Source organism: Ochlerotatus camptorhynchus, unplaced genomic scaffold, assembly GCF_037179485.1.
Source record: "Ochlerotatus camptorhynchus isolate MF236.1 unplaced genomic scaffold, CSIRO-AGI_Acam_v1.1 ptg000598l, whole genome shotgun sequence".
NCBI classification, from domain to species: Eukaryota; Metazoa; Arthropoda; class Insecta; order Diptera; family Culicidae; genus Ochlerotatus; species Ochlerotatus camptorhynchus.
In genome coordinates, this window is record NW_027041078.1 from 92,810 (window position 1) to 109,851 (window position 17,042).

Below are 17,042 nucleotides of genomic sequence, written 5' to 3' on the forward strand. Positions count from 1 at the left end.
CATGATCATAAGACATCAGCGCATTGAACCATTGATAACTTTCGATCCTTACATTTAATCAAAAAGTGGTGTTGAGAAAAGTTGTAGCTGGAAAAATTTCCTACAAGTACAGTTGAAAACTTTTGAAGCAGACCGATATGGTAAATTATTAGATAGACATGAACAAAAATCTTGGTTTTACCATAATAATTCCCACACAAACTTCAAATGGTTTGTGCCATCTCAGTTTCTCACCAAATGGGTTCAAATTTTCAGAGGTTAGTCAGGATCCGATTTGGAATCGTTTAAGTATTGTGGAGCGAAAATTTCAAATTTTGCATCACTCTACTGCACATGTTGCCACCTTGAAAGCCTGCCAATCTTCACTTGGTCGTACGACGGTTCGGGAATTGCTTGACCTGTGCGTCCAATCAGGAAATGCGAAGGGGTCAAAGCCTGGAAATCGTTGGGATCGTCTGATAAGGGGCACTTAGGACGAGAATTCATAATCGCTTCCGCTTCGGCCAGGAACGTCGTCATCTCTTCGAATGTTAACCTCGTTTCTCCCACAACGCGTTTGAGTAGGTACTTCATTGCCTTTACTCCGGCCTCCCAAACTCCGCCGAAGTGAGGACTACGCGGCGGGATGAAATGCCAGGTAATACCCTTTGTGGCACAGAACTCAGTCAGCTTATCCTTGTGCAACTGACTTTGGAAGAGTTCTCGTAGTTCAGCAAGTTCATTGGAAGCACCGATAAATGTTGTGGCATTTTCCGAATGAATGTTTGAAGGAATGCCACGTCGACTGGTGAATCTTTGCAATGCTGCCAAGAAAGTCTCTGAGCGCAGATCTTTGCATAGCTCCAAATGCACTACCTTCACTGCCATACACACAAATACAGCAACGTATGCTTTCAGAAACTTCGGTTTTTTACCACTTTCCTTGATTATGAATGGTCCAGCAAAATCTACACCAGTCGAAGCCGAGACGGCTAATACATAGGTGTAACAGTCGGAAGAAGTGTTAGTTTGTTTACTTAAATGAACCATGCCCATTTTGTTATGGCATGTTTGCTATAAGAAATGCGCCTCGTGTTTATTAGCGAATTTCACATCAAAGATTGATTAATTGAGTAGGAAATCAGTTTGGCACGGCATTTGTGACCAGCATACACCTTCCGGTAGTATGAAACAGGTCAAAAACTGTTCAAATCCGCAGATAAAATTTTTGTTTTGAATTTCTGTATAGCAAAATAGTGAACTTTTCGTGAACATTAACGGCAAAGAACTCACCAACACTGGGAGACTGTGAGTTCCTGCCCACCTGTCATTTTCCATCGTGAGTCGAAGCAAACACTGGTGCAGGTGTGACTCGGTAATTTGGCAACTCGCCCATAAACTGATTTAACTGTGGTGGTTTGTGCTTGAAGCACCTGAAACATCGACCGGTAATCCGTTTGACGGTTGTCTTCACTTTAACCGGCCAATACTGCTGACGAATTATCGAAATCAATGCGTTCTGTCCTACGTGCAGGTTCTTCTCATGTAGGTGGCGTACTAGCAACTCGACCACTGGATGCCTTTCTAGAGGCAGTAATTGGTGCTTGCCTTCGTAGGGAATGTTCGAATATTTTAGTCGACCACCGACTCTGATGATGCCTTCGCCGTCCACGAAAGGCGCCAAGCTGGACAGATTGTTCCGCTTCTTGTCCTCGGACTGCAACTGCTTGAGCGGCTCCTTAAACTCCTCCTGTTGAATGACCTTGAAGATGGTTTGAGTCGCCCTAGACAATTCGCTGGCTGATAACGGATTGCTGACAGGATTTCTCTTCTTCGTGTGGGTTGTTTCAACAGACCGCCACACATATGCCCAAGCACGTTGCAGACGGTTGAAGTTGCTTACCCGTTTCCAGTTACTACATGATTTTTCCACGGTTACAGCAAGAATGGTTTTTGTACTCCGAAGCTGCGGAAGTTCTTCATCTGCCAACACAGGAACTAATTGATCTTCTGCTTCACAACGTTGTCGCTGCTCTGATGCGGCTCTCCACCAAAGTTCATCCTCGATCAGCTGCTCTGGAAATAATCCTCGCGAAAGCACATCAGAGGGATTATTCTCGGACTTGACATAGCCCCATGCGTAGTTCTGCGTTAGTTCTATTATGGTGGCTACTCGGTTGTACACGAACTCGTTCAAGACCGCTGGGGACTTCTTCAGCCAACTCAAACAAAACATCGAGTCGAACTTCACCTTCAAAGATTTAATCGCCTTCTGAACCAGTTGTGCCAGTACTTATGCGCCGCACAGTTCAAGCCTAGGTATGGTCGTCGGGGCTACTCGGGATTTACTGCACACTAGTTGAATGTTTATTTTACCATCGCTGAGCTCGCTCCGAGCGTACAGGACAGCACCATATGCCCGTTTGGATGCATCGCAGTAACCAAGTAGCTCGATCTTCGTAGCATCGCAACTCATCGTCCCAACCCAGCTTCAAACGCCATAGCTCTTGCATTATCAGTTTTGCGGTGGTCACCACCGGTCCTAGGAAACCCAGTGGGTCGAAAAGCTTGCTAATTTCCGATAGAACCATCTTTTTCGTGAATCTGCCTCCATTCAGCTCCAGGTGTGGTACGTTGAAAGCGAAGTAGTCGTAATTAGGATTCCATATTAGCCCCAAAGTCTTGCTAGTGTCGTTGATATCAGACATCTCGAAGTCTACCTGCTTTTCCTGCAACTCGGCTGGGATGGACTGAAGAACTTCAGCGCTATTGGAGCAAAACCAGCCACCTCGGCTCAGCATGGCCTTTAACTGTTTGTAGATTTCCACGACGGCTGCAGCTGTTTTGCCTCCAGTGAGAAAATCATCTATGTAGCTATCCTCCTTGACAACGCCAGCTGCAACTGAAAAGTTTTCTGCTTCGTCCGAAGCCAGCTGTGTCATCGCCCTTGTGGCAAGGTAAGGGGCACTCGAACAGCCGTATGTGACCGTTGTTAATTCAAAGGTAGCCATTTCGTTCGCGTCGTTGAACCACACAATTCTCTGATACTTTCGATCGTCCGGGTGTTCTAGTACCTGCCGGTACATCTTAGGTACATCCGCTGTTAGCACTACCTGATGCGTACAGAAACGTAGCATGATAGTGACCAAGTCGCTTTGACGCCGCCGAGGCATCAAAAACCACTCGAACTTTTGTAGTCGAGCGGGTGGCCTTGTAGACTGCGTGGTGCGGTAAGAAGTAGCCTTCCTCCGGGTTGTGGCTTACCTCTTGCATATGGCCCAGAGTCGCATATTCTGTCATGAATTGCGTGTAGGCTTCTCGCTTGGATGGGTTTTTGGTAAGACTGACCATCAGCCTTCCAAGTCGGCGCTTCGCATTCTCATAAGAGTCGCCCAGTTGACCCTTGAGATTATTGAATGGCAGTCTAACAACGTGCCCCTCATTGTTTCGGCTGTGCGATTCATCGAAATGTTGTTCTACAGCACGTTCTGCTGCGGTCATCTTGCTGGTGTGATACCCTGCCTCCAGTTCCCAGAATCTGGAGAGAGTACGGTTGACATCTTCATACGTGGTTGCTAGCTGACAGTCTCGTCTTTGGACAGCCGATTGCTTGGTCCCCGCAGAACCGCTGACGAACACAGTTTCAGCCAGTGTCGGGAAGTCACTTCCTATCTTCACACGTCCCTTCATAAGAATGTCGTAGAATATTTCAGCGCCGATAATCACATCGACGACTTCCGGAACATCAAACGCTGGGTCTGCTAGCTCGATGCCAGCAGGGAGTGGCCAGTTTTTGATTTCTACCTTACCTGTCGGTAGCTCGGTGATTGATGGCGTCACTATAAAATCAAGAACAGTAGAAAACTCGCCATCTCGAGACGACACCTTCGTATGGACAACCTTGTTGGCCGTTGATTGGGAGGTGCCCAGATGAAGGAATTTATGTGGAGAAGAAAGGAAGTTTTGAATTCTTAGGTGATTCTGAGGAAAATTTTATGCGAATCGCCCGGAGAATAGCAAGTGATTCCAATAAATCTGATCAGAGTTGGAATTATAAGCTGAATTTAAAAGGTACATATTTTGAAGATAACAAAATGGGAATACTGAGGAGGATTCAGAAAATGAATTCAAAATAATACCGAGAAAAATATCAAAGGAATCATATTTTGAATATTATTCAATTAAAAAAGTAAGAGGTTGTATAAAAGACACGACCTTAGATTTGACGAAGGAGTACGTGCTTGGTATCAATATTCGGCGACTGTGTTAGGGAAATCACTTTTTTGCTGGCAATCGGTGATAATTTTGATCACCATTGCAACATTTGTGTAATTTTCAATAGTAACCTACTGAAAATTGATAAACTGTTTATTTTAGCAGATTCGTAGAAAAATTTCTTATCGATTAGCTTGTTTAGAATTAAAATCCATCCGCTATTGACAGAGTTATAAGTGATTGGAACCTGACCAATTTTCGTAACGCATGTAATCGCACTTATTTAAAATAGTTCCAGTGCTCCAAAATTGATGAAATTTTTAGATTTTGGATTAATGTGTAATGCAGATTACGAACATCCACTAACCTCAATACCCCTAAAGTACCCAATTCATAACTGTGAAAATGCATCTAGATGGAAAAGAAGAAGTTCAAGAAATACAAATGAGAAATCCAAGAAATCAAATTTACCAGTTTCTAGGTTTCTTTATTTAAGTTATCGTGAATTACACAGAACTTATTAAAATTGCTGGTGGACTACTGCAGTAGTACTGCAATTTATTTTGCAAGTAGTTCTGCAATTTATTTTGCTGAGATTCAGTAAAACAATTGCCGAGACTCAGCTGACAAATATCATTTTGCTGAGATATCAGCTAACAAACAGATATTTTGCAGATATATCAGCAAAAGTAAATGCCGAGGTAATCGGATGTTGGAGATTTTACTGAGCTAGTCTAGTCGACGGTGCCAATCTCGGAAAAAAAAACTTATTGTGTACCTACATAGAAACATTCCTATACTAATTTCAATATCTAACAACCTTTCCCCTGTACGATCCAACAATGTACTTGTCATAGGCAGGATGCCTTTCGACCACACATCTCCAGTACAGTTTCTCCGCACTAAATGCTAGCAGCGCCAGTCCATATCCGATCGCAAGTGCAATAAACGCAGCCGTCAGTTTCTTCAAATCTATCGTGGCTTCCTGGGGTGGCAGTTCAACGTTAGACTGGAAGTCTTCTATTGCGTCTGCCAGCCACTTCTTGGTTAGACCTGTTTCAACCAACGCTCGCACGTACTTATCCACCTTCGGTTTAAGCGGTGAGTTCTTCTCCATTCCTATCGATATCGGCATATGAACGGCGCAATCCTCCATGATGTGCAATGTTTCGCGGGCTTTTTCTGAGTTTTGCGTAGCACGGAGGTGTTTCAACATATACACATTGTCATAATAGGCGAAATTGCCTTCGACGACCCGCTCAACCGCTGCATCCGCTCTGGGAGTATGCTCAAGCTTGTCTCCGATCATCATCGATGCTTGATCCTGAGCGGTTTGGAAAAACAGTTTGTTTTGTTCACCCCATGCTCCACACCGGATGTGACTGTCGGCCAAATCTTTCAGTTTATCAATAGTAACCCTAGCCACGGGATTGGCCAGGATGGCAGTCAATGAGGCTCGGTAAGCTACCACCAAAAGAATACAATAAACCCAGTACCACCCAGTGAGAAGACGCAAAGGCCATCCTCTCGGAAGACGCGGCAGGGAGACTAGCAAAAGCATACTGTACGTATAGATGATACAGCCGGCAAAAGTATCAAAAATGTCACGGGGAGGCAGTGGATCCTTCCATGGAAGCGCTTGCCTCTTGAATGGGACCATTTTGAGCTTTTTCAATTTAGCTACATCAATATCATTTGCTTTCCTCTTGAGTTTCAGCCACTTCCTCTTACCTAGTTTCTGCTTATAGACATTCAGTAAGCCAATCATTTTGAACTGTACTTTCTTCTTTTTGTACTTCCTAGATCTTTTCGCGATCATATCCAAATCATGTTGATAGGACTTTTCATGCCGTACGTACATAAGCAACCTCGACAGCGCATAGAAAACCGTTCCTATTGAGAAAAGCGAAGTCAGAATGCCGGCCCACATACCACCGGTAAACGGAAGAATTAGCGTAGTCCAGGAATTATCAGTCAACGCCTCCGGAGTAAGGAACGTCAGACACTCGGTATTGTACGGGATGCTCAGGTCCATTATTTCCAAATGGTACTGCGTATGGTGAAGATCAGCCAGAGCAAAATCGGCGCGACCTTCATACTGAAAATGATAATTTGAGTGACATATTTACTAAAAGCGATCCCAAATTAAACATAATTTCGAAAATTAACCATACCATTTCACCGAGTAATCCAGTAGCATTATCCTCGTCAGTGACTGTTCCCCACATCACAGTGGCTGCATCGTCCGATTCGTAGAAATCCATTTTAAACTTCATCGCTTCGGAGACTGCCTTTAGTAGCTCCACCTCCAAGCCGTAGTACTTCAGATGTGCGTCAGTATCGTTGTAGGATGTTCTGAATATGACTGGAGTATGTGCCAGCACTACGACCCTCATCGTTTGACCATCCAAATTGTTGGCTTTATCTGTAAACAATTTACGCCCCTTTCGGAACTTTCCGTTATGCCAAAAATCCAATCTTTTGGAAATGAAAATTCCCCTCATAGGAAGCGGAAACGGAACGGTACTGAGTTCATAATGTCGGCCGTTGTCCTTGACCTTGCTTCTTGCCTTGTCAATCACTAGTTCTCTGACGAAAACGACGTTCACTATTCGCTTCCACAAGAAATGCAGGTCAGGAACGAGCAAACGATAGTCGTGAAGAATGATGAATTTAGCGCGGGTATTGATAATCCGCGTTCTGAGAATATGTAAAAGAATTGCACTAATTGGCATTACATTTAAAAATAAAGCCCTACCTATCCCCGAAGCGTAACAACCGTTCCACCTGGATCCCATTGGCAAGCAGTATTACGTAAGCACCGCAACCAATTTTCCGAACTTCCTCGAGCATGCAACGGACACGTGGACCCGGGTCTAACGTGTCTTCATCGTCCGGAATACGAACTACATACCGCGGTTGGTTTTCGATCTCCAGGAAAAGTCTATCAGTAAGAACCACCTCGTAGATACGATCAGTGATGAAGGCATAGCAATGACCAGCTTTCATTTTAACTACCAGATCCACCAACAGCCGACCGAAATCGGTCAGGTCATTATCGTCTTCAAACGTAAAGATATCACTTTGATCCTTTCCAGCTGATTGGAAATTGCGAAACATCGACAGTGAAACTAAAAATGTGAAAAATTTACAATTATGGGCAAACATATCGTTTCACAGCTCGATCCGATAAACGTCCAATGAAGAACTGCAATATAACGGTATGCTGAATGAAGCTAAACGTAAGCCACAAACGGCTAATTTCTTATGCAAATGAGATATACATTTTTAATTTTTACTCTAGTTCTAGTGAGTTTTATGATGCAGCGATTCATGAATGGGCGGGTTCGGGAATTAAGAAGATATGGTTGAAAGCAGCAAGTTGTTGTCTTAATTTATTAAACACTTGATATAGACGGAACAGTAGACATATCCAAGGTTTTTGAAGTGTATTAAACGGTTGATTTCAATTTCACAGGCAGGTGTTAAATTGTTTTTAAACCTTCTAAGAGCCCTTCTAACATCTTTCTCAAAATTTTACATCAGTTTCAGGGAAATTGTTGCAGGGGATTTTTTTTTTCTTATTATTGGACAGGTTTGGGGTCTCAGAATTTTATGAAATTTTGACCACAGGTGCTTGGTTCATGAGTTATGAATTTTCAAAGTACGTGATGTCCGGGAAAATCCAAAAACTAAAATTTTCCGGGAAAATTAAACACACCAATTTGAAAAAAATGTCATATAACCATAAACTCTACCTACGAGGAATATTTCATAAAGTTCTGACACCCTGTTTGATTGGTAATAAAAGAAAATCCCAACAGCAAGTTGATTCGTATCTCATAAGCCGGAAATTTTTTCATCTTATCCAGGGTGGCCAGTGAATTTTCATTTTGAAATCCTCAGCTTTTTCCCGGTGGTAATTTGAAAAGAATCGCGGTTGACTATACTCAGCAAAAAACGAAGGAATTCAATGATTAAATGTTTTAAAATGTGAGCATGAGCATGAGCATTAGACTGATGCAAATTTTGACTTTTTCGCTCCACAGTGCTAAAATGGTTTCAAATCGGGTCCTGATAAGCCTATAAAAGTTACAACTCATTTGGTTAGAAACAGACTTCGCACAAGCCATTTGTAGTAATTGTTTACATGTAAATTACTATGGGAAATCTCAACTTTTTGTTCATTGCCTTCTAGTCTTTTTCCATATTGAGCTGCGGAACAGTTCTATAGCCATTCTTATAGAAAATTTTCTCAGCTACATCTTTGCTGAAGATTTTTTCTATGTAAACGAGACAGGAAAAAGTTATTAATTATTTAAGAGATTGGTAAACTTATGACATGATCAAGCAGCTGCTCTGTAGGCAACACTGTATTTTGCAGTGTGACATAGTAGCCATGATTTTTGTGTCCTATTCAACGCCCAAGAAACACCAATGTTGCCTGCTGAGCAGTTGATTGAGCATGATCGCATTGAACCATTGATAACTTTCGATTCTTGCATTTAATCAAAAAGTAGTCTTCAGCAAAGTTGTAGCTGGAAAAATTTCCTACAAGTACAGTTGAAGGCTTTTGAAGCAAACCGATATGGTGAATTATTAGATAGACATGAACAAAAATCTTGGTTTTACCATAGTAATTCCAATACAAACTTCAAATGGTTTGTGCCATCTCAGTTTCTCACCAAATGGGTTCAAATTTTGAGAGGTTAGTCAGGATCCGATTTGGAATCGTTTAAGTATTGTGGAGCGAAAATTTCAAATTTCGCATCACTCTAATGAGCATGTGCATGATTGACCGCCCACGGTTGCTACTCTGTTATTGCCAGACCAGCTGTAATTACACAGAGAACCAATAGACGATGCTTGGGACTAGCAATCATCCTCAATGTGTAAAAACTGGTGATCTCAAAGGGGTAGGAATGTGTTGACGTGACACTCGCTTTGTAATACTCGACTTAGACTCGTACCAATACAGAAATTTTCAAAATTGTAACAAAATTTCCAAAATTCATACGTATTTTTTTCGAGATGTGAGTTTTAAAAATCTTCGTGATCCTAGATTAAGAAAAAAAAACAAATTTGTATTTTTTACAACAATCATGATTTTGAAATAAATATCATTATTAGGAGTCCTGAAAATATTCAAGGTTCTTACAGCTTAAAGAATTTTCTGCAAATTTCTGACAAGAATACCGAGCATTTTTCATAGAATTCATAAAGGGTGAAGTGTTGAGGAGGAAGTCACATTAGATCCGGATCTGACACGTTGCGGCAAGTGACAGCTAAATCTATTGTTTAATTGTTACGTTTACGTCAACGCAACGCAAACGGATCTAATGTGGGATGTGGCCCTTAAGAAATTTTGAAGAATTTCAAGATATATCTAGGATGAAGTCCTGAGGAATTCTGATATAAATTCCAATTCTTATTCTTTCTTAGAACAGTTCCATAGGAATTGTAAGGTGTACTTTTTTTCCTTGATTTTTTTCCGTCGATCTTGTTTTCCGTACTGAGTACCTGGACCCTACTTATCGACCCATCAACTTATGGGTCGGGGAGCAACAGCTTTACTTTCCCGAAGGAAGGCGTGATCAGAGATTTTATGCCTCAGAAAATCTCGACGGCACCGACTGGGATTCAACCCAGGCCTTTTGGAGTGAGAGGCAGTCACGCTTACCACTACACCACCGGCACCGCTGAAATATTGTATGAATACTTCTGAAAATAGTTGTATGCATGTGAGGAGAATAGCAGGTGAATTTCAATTAACATTCCGAGAGTTCTTATAGGAATTGAAAAAGAATTACAAACAAAATATAAAGAGTATTCAGAAGAAAGAATATTGAAACAATACTAAGGAAGATTCATGACAGAACTTTAAGAAATTCAAAGGAAAGTTTCAAGAAAATTCAAAAGTGAATTCTAAGGATTTATGAGGAAAATTCCAAGGAGAATTTCGAAGGGTTTCTGAGAAGAGTTTTGCCTACAGTTCAAAGGATTCAAAAGAAATTATTAAGAGAGTTTCAATGGAATTTCAAAAAGAATTGTGAGGTAATAACGAGGAGAGTTTTCAGGTAATATAAAGAAGAAGTCCATGATAATTTTGAGCAGAAATCCAAGAATAATAATTCTTTAATTAATTCCGTGGAAATTTTGAAAAAAAAAACATTTGAAGTTTGATTTCAAATCGTTCAAAATTCAAGAATAATTTATAATTAAGTTTCAGAAAGAGCAAGGCTTTCTTTTGGTAGAAACTCGCTCTTTTCAAATAGTTGATTCTGAAACTGTGGCGTGAAAAAAATACTTTATGTTAAGGATTATTGATTTTCCCGATTTTCCCGGTTAGCTTATCACTATCAAAACATATGTAATTAAGTTTACGATGTAAGATTTGTTCAAATGGCTTGATAGTTTTGTAAAAATCATATGTTTTATCTACACGCTGCCCACTCGACCTGTTGGCACCTATTCCACATTGTTTGTTTTGTACCAAGCTACCGTGTCTTTCGAGTAGTGCATTGACACCAAATCAGACCAGTTCATCGTCTCCTTCGTCACAAATGGCTTTGACAACTTGCCACACTCACATGTCGCTTGCCAAACCAAGAAGGCCATTAAATGTTTCGGAAAAAAATTACTTATCGACAAAGTCAAGTTCCTGACCATCATGGACTGTGTAGTATTGGTCTCCTGAAAGAGTCTTGTAAAATTTGACGTATGTTTCATCGTCCATAACAACATGGGGGAATTTACGTATTCTCGGCAACCTAAGCTGCGGCCTTCTTTCTATAGCCTTTTTCTCTAAGGAACGCACACATATGCAGTATTGGTTTGTTTACAATCTTTTGCTGTCAGCTGCTCTAACAATTTTAGTCGAAAGAATTGTCAAAAACTGTTTTGAAACGCTTTTACAAAGCTCCAATCTTCTCTAGTGAGAGCGAGTATTGTCGGCAACCAGTTTTTCTTCGGCAACCGTTCCATTTGAACTGCATGTAAATCTGCTGTTCTATTATCGGCAACTTGAAATCAGCTACAATTTGTAGTGCGTGTGTTGCATTTCAAGAAAACCTTGCTAGATAACTTTTTCTCAGTGGTAAAAATATAGTCAAATTGAAGCTGAAAGCATAAAGAATCGTTTGCATGCATTCAGCGAAGTGTTTTCGTAAGAAAATCCAGTGAAAATAGTGTTTCAGTTTGGGTTGCCGAAAATAGTCTGTCATGCCGAAGCCGTCATATTTCCCCTACTAGTTGCGGCTTGTTTCTGACTCCGTTTCAGATTCTTCTGCTTCTTGAACGTTTTCAGCCCGTTTCTTGCCTTGGCACGTTTGACGTTACTCTTCGATGTTCTAAGTTTTTTGGCCAAATCTCGAACAGAGGCACTTTTCTTATTGAAGAAAGCTTGGGTGATGTTCTGGTCCAATTTTCGGTCTACCGGTCCCGTTTTACGGCCAGATTTCGGTGTGTCCTCGAAGGTAAATTCTTCACCGAACTTCCAGGTGGCGGTTTGAACTGCTGCGATACTTACTTCCTCCATTTTCGCCAACTTCCTTACTGATAGGTTGGGAATAGTGCACCATTTGTGCACGATCTGTTTGAGCTTTTCCGGGGAAATGCCTCGCATTATGATGATGTTGTAAAAAATGCATTTTGCGCACACAAACTTGTTGAGCAATAAGTAAACAACAACACACAACGATGAACAGCTGATAAACTTCATCGGGGTAGAAATGGCGGCGAGTTTAAAGTGTGCTTATTCTTTCTGGGCACCCTTTGAGTGTGCCCTAATAAACAAATACCATAAACGAACTGTATCCCGGATAGGTAAACTATCTCACAAATGGTTTGGATGATACCCCGAACACGTCGTTAAGCTCTCTTTTATGGTTATTTGTATTAGGGTGTATACTACACTCAAAATAATCTATACGTTTAAGCTAGGTGAAAAATCACGTAAGCTCTCAATTGTTCTCCTCCTCTCAGTTTTACGTGGCTCACGTAGAATGTATGTGATGTCCCTTGAATTTCACAGGAAGTTCTTTTTTAACACACCTACATAATCAATTAAATGTACGTGATTTTCACATAACACTGAGTCTATGTGCGTTTCACTTAAAGCTTATGTGATTTCCACATCTAAAAAAAATGGTACGTACACCTCGACGTACACTCAAAGCGGCGCAAATCATGGCGGCATCATGATATGCTTTTGATCGGTATTTTTGAAAGATATTGGCATTATTTTATTCTCTTTAACAAAAATTAACTGTCTATTTCATCGTGCTCAACATAATTATGTCAAGCTGTCCAGCGGTTTCTTCCTCTAAGGGAAACAGTACCTCGGCCCATCTCCCTGATCGTCCAGATTGTTTGTGCTGCGTATCGAATATTTAAAAAAAAAATCTTATGTGGAATATTTGAATATATTTAAGGAATATTATTTAATTATACAACTATGAAAGCAGTAAAGGTTCTATCTACATATTATTTGTATGTCAAAATATTGATACTAGAATCCTCCAATGAATGTCAACGACCAAATCACGTAACTTCTATGTGATAATCCGGTGACGGTTAAGTTTAATGAAATGAGTGCCTCTGCATGAAAATCACGTAGCTCTTATGTGAAAAGTACGATGGAAAAAATCTACGTATGTTTTCACGTAGCATTTACGTGAAAATTATTCTGAGTGTACACTGAAAAAAGTTTTCATATAGTTTCCATTGGGAACGCACATGATATTTTTCCAATAACAAAATTAATGATGTTTACCTGAAATTCACATAAGATTCATATGATCACATGAATTCTATGTGTTAAATCACATAAACTTCATTGGACATATAAGGTTCATGTGATTTCGTGGTGCGATTCCCAATTATGAGATCACATGAAAGTTATGTGAAATTCTAATGGATATTTTCCATCGGAAATGTGATTTATTTTTTGAGTGTAGTCCTCCACACATTACAAGATGGCTGTTTTTAAAGGAAAATAATTAATCTGACAATGACGTTTCCATGAGTCATTCAAAAAAATCGATTTTTCGTTTTTTTTTGTATACAAAATAAACATAAAATGATAAAACCTCGGATAAAACCTAAAACATGTTTTCAAAGAGAGAATTGTAGGAAATCGACTGATTTTTTTTTTAATATTAAAAATATAAAATTTCCATTCCTACACTGAATAAAAAAACTTACTATATAAGCAAAGGCGTGGCCCTAACCTCAATATACCACTCTCAACACGTAAACAAATAAAAAATATATTGCTTTTAATCGAAACAAATCAGTGAAACTAGAATTGGAGATGAACTAGCCAATGGCTAATAATCTCCCTAATAAAGATTAAAAAAAGAAAAGTGGAACTAGAAGACCACCAGCATTTTGGGACTGATTTGAATATAGATATGACTCTAAATTACGTTTCCAAAGTTATTGAAAAGATAATAAGTGAAGGGGCCCCCCTTAGCTCAGTCGGTAAAGGCGCAGCTACAAAGCAAGACCATGCTGGAGGTGGCTGGGTTCGATCCCCGGTCCGGTCGAGGTCTTTTTCGGGTTGGAAAATTTCTCAACTTCCCTGGGCATGAGTATGATTGTACTTGCTACACAATTATACAAATCCAAAAATGGTACAGGCATTGAAAGCTCTCAATTAATAATTGTGAAGTGCATCTAGAACACTAAGCTGAGAGCACGCAAAAAGCTTGAAATGCGAAGAAGAAGAAGAAGAAAAAGTGAGGTTACGCGACGCCATTGCTTTTAGTGGCTTTTCTCAAAATTATGATTTTATATTTTATCCCTAAGACAATTCAATTAGGGAGGAAAGGACTTCATGAGCATACGGGGTAATTCGAGCACCCCCTTTTTCTTCAATATTATACACTCTAAAAAATCTTCACGTCCGATTTACGTGAAATATCACGTAGCTGATTTGTATTTAGAAAATCTCAAATGTTACGTGACATTTGTAACTTTGACCTGCATTACACGTCATGTCCGCTAAAAATGTTGGTGAAATTTACCGTACATTCACGTAAACAGATTTAGTGTATTGGTGTTTGTGTGTTTGGAAATTTGATATTTCCGTGAACGAGATTTACGTGATTTTCAGGTACGCAAAAAAAAATCAATATAGCGTCACCGAGCGTGGTGGAAGACACAAACGTTTGTGGTGGAAGAACTCCTCAAAGATTCAAAATTCCTCAGCGCTTGCTTCAAATGTTGGACGGTAATTAGATTATTTTACATTAAGTTATTTATTATTATATGTAGCCTTTTTCAAGTTTTATAATTTCAGACGGTGACATCAGCATTTTGAGTCTGCAAACAAGTGTTAATATTTTGTCAGAAATAAAAAAAAACTCATACACGTTTCTACTTTATAATAATCAATTAGTCAATACAATTTTATGAGTAGATATGTATAAGTATTAATTTAAACACGTGAAATGTATACCTTCCCAATAAAATTGCATAATATTTACTGCTTCTATACATACTTCCATTATTCTCATTAAAAATTCACGTACAAATTACATGAAAAGCATTTTAAACAAAACGGAATGTCACGTAAAAGTTACCAGATGTCCAGTAGTATTCACCCCAATTTCATGTAAGCAGTACGTGGAAATCAGGTCTTATTTACCTGACTAATCACGTAGATAATTGAAGCTGAATTTTGATCGGCTACGTGCAATTCCGGTTAAAGTTACGTGAAAAATAGGGTGGACGAAAACCACCTATGTTTTCACGTCAATCGGTCGTGAAGATTTTTCAGAGTGTACGTTATTGGAAAAAAATACTACACAGTATTCTAGTGTACAGGGTGATACGGAATAATTGTCACTTTTAAAAATGGTCATAACGATTGAACGCTTGCATGATTTTTTGATACCAGTATATTCCAGATATAGGGTTAACTACCCCATTTCCGGCCTATTAAGCACAACCCGCACTTATTCTTTCTTAATCTAGAGCAGTGTAGCACCAAATGGAATGTTATTATTACAAAAAACCTGAAAACTTATCCATTGTGCGCCGGCCTTAACACTGCTTCTTGACGCCAAACTCGGTCTAACGCATTGAAACGCCATTGATATGCCAATGAATTCACTTCGGTCTATCGGATGAAGATAAAAATTGATTCGGTCGGAGCGCTTCTTTTGTTTTTGGGAATAATGGGTGCAAACCTTCATATCACGCGTTCTCATTGACTTCGTTCCGTAGCTTATTAACTAAAGTATCGTACCAAGCGCATAATTGGCTGGTTAACTCTGAAATCATGGATTTATTAGAAGTGTTCTGCTCAATAGGCCCAAAATGGGCGATTAGGCCGAAGTAGTTCTCTACCCTACTACATATAGAACCCTTTACCTTTAATTACCAGCCACATTTGCCACGAAAATGAACTACAGCTGGCACACACGTTTTAGTTCCAACACTTTTGGAGTCCTGGGTTGCTGGAACCAGTGTAATTTTTCTTTTTTAATTGCTTGATTTTACAGGCTTATTTTTTTTTGTTAATTACTTTATTTGTGCAGGCTCAATCGAATAAACTTTACAGAGCCAAGTTATCATTTTCTTTATAAATTATAAATGTCTTAAATCTAAAATTGAAGGATTTGAACCGATTACTCACGGTCTTCTCGAGGTTAGTGGATGACAATTGTTTGGATCGGGAGAGGGAAAAGGAGATTTGGAATATGATTTATGATTCAAAAATTTCACCATTTCCTTTTCATTTTCATTTTCATTTTATGATGTACAAGGGGGTCAGGGGCCATGCCACCGATGTGAATATTCACACCATCCATAATACACCAGGGAAGGGGAGAGGAGTGAGCAACACAGCATCTTTACCCATGGGGGTTAAAAAAGTTCTGCGAGGTACACTTATGGAGAACCAGCGGCTCAGGAATTGTAGAAAGGAAAAGGGTTGGGTAGGTTTAAAATGCAGAATTAGATGCCGTCACGATTGAATGCGCATGTTTAAACAACGTTGATCCAGGTACCTATCATATAAATTTGCATATAATCTAGTTATGATTATTGTCAATAATACTTACATTTCGATAAAGATGATGCTGCCTACTTTACCTGTTATGTGATACTTATCATCACAGAGTCCAACCTTGAATCGCAGACCAGGTCCACTAACAACACCCGTTCCGAGAAGGGGTTTATGGTCTTCTTCTTCAGGTTTACTCACCACCCGGAATGAAGGCTCGGTGCGGTTAGTAATATCAAACAGTGTTACATGCAAACGAAAAAACGAAAAAGAGATACAACCAGGATTAGTTTTTTAAAGTAATAGTTTCATCTGAATACCCAACTAACCATATCTCAGTGACATTGTACCACTCTGAACCCACACCTAAAGCTATTTTGTGATTATATGGTTACTTTGGTATTCACATGAAATGTTGTGCAAGTACCAGAAGTTCAACAACGCCCAACTATGGACAGCTCAATGTTAATACCATTTACTCTTTGAATCAGCTTACAAAAACATGATAATCTACTAAGAAACATCTAAGAATGTATAGAGATAAACACCCCTATTCTGCATCTCGTCTCGAACGAAATCCTCATACAAAAAAATATTTTTTTTGTATTAGAACCCCGTTCGAAACGAAACACAGAATAGGGGTGAAAGTTCAAAAATACAGTTTTAACTGATGGTACTTTATAAACGTCAAACTGTCCAATATTGGACCCTGCCAACACACGGCGCCTGCACGGCAATGTGGGCCGTCAGAATGGTTCATCGGTTGCGAAGTGAAGTGCTTCTTGAAGCGATACATTTCTCAATGTTTCAACGTTATCCTAACGTAAACTTAATA

The 17,042-nt window shown here is 39.7% G+C and overlaps 1 protein-coding gene across 1 annotated transcript; it reads right to left on the minus strand.

Moving 5' to 3' along the window:
• Positions 1-3,066: 3,066 nt before the first annotated feature.
• On the minus strand, positions 3,067-11,731 carry Ir68a (Ionotropic receptor 68a). Its single transcript, XM_065237261.1, has 5 exons — positions 11,443-11,731; positions 6,953-7,325; positions 6,369-6,894; positions 5,015-6,292; positions 3,067-3,960 (listed from the first exon to the last, which is right to left on the minus strand). Exons 1-5 carry the CDS (start codon positions 11,729-11,731, stop codon positions 3,067-3,069), a joined length of 3,360 nt encoding a protein of 1,119 aa, XP_065093333.1.
• Positions 11,732-17,042: the final 5,311 nt, after the last annotated feature.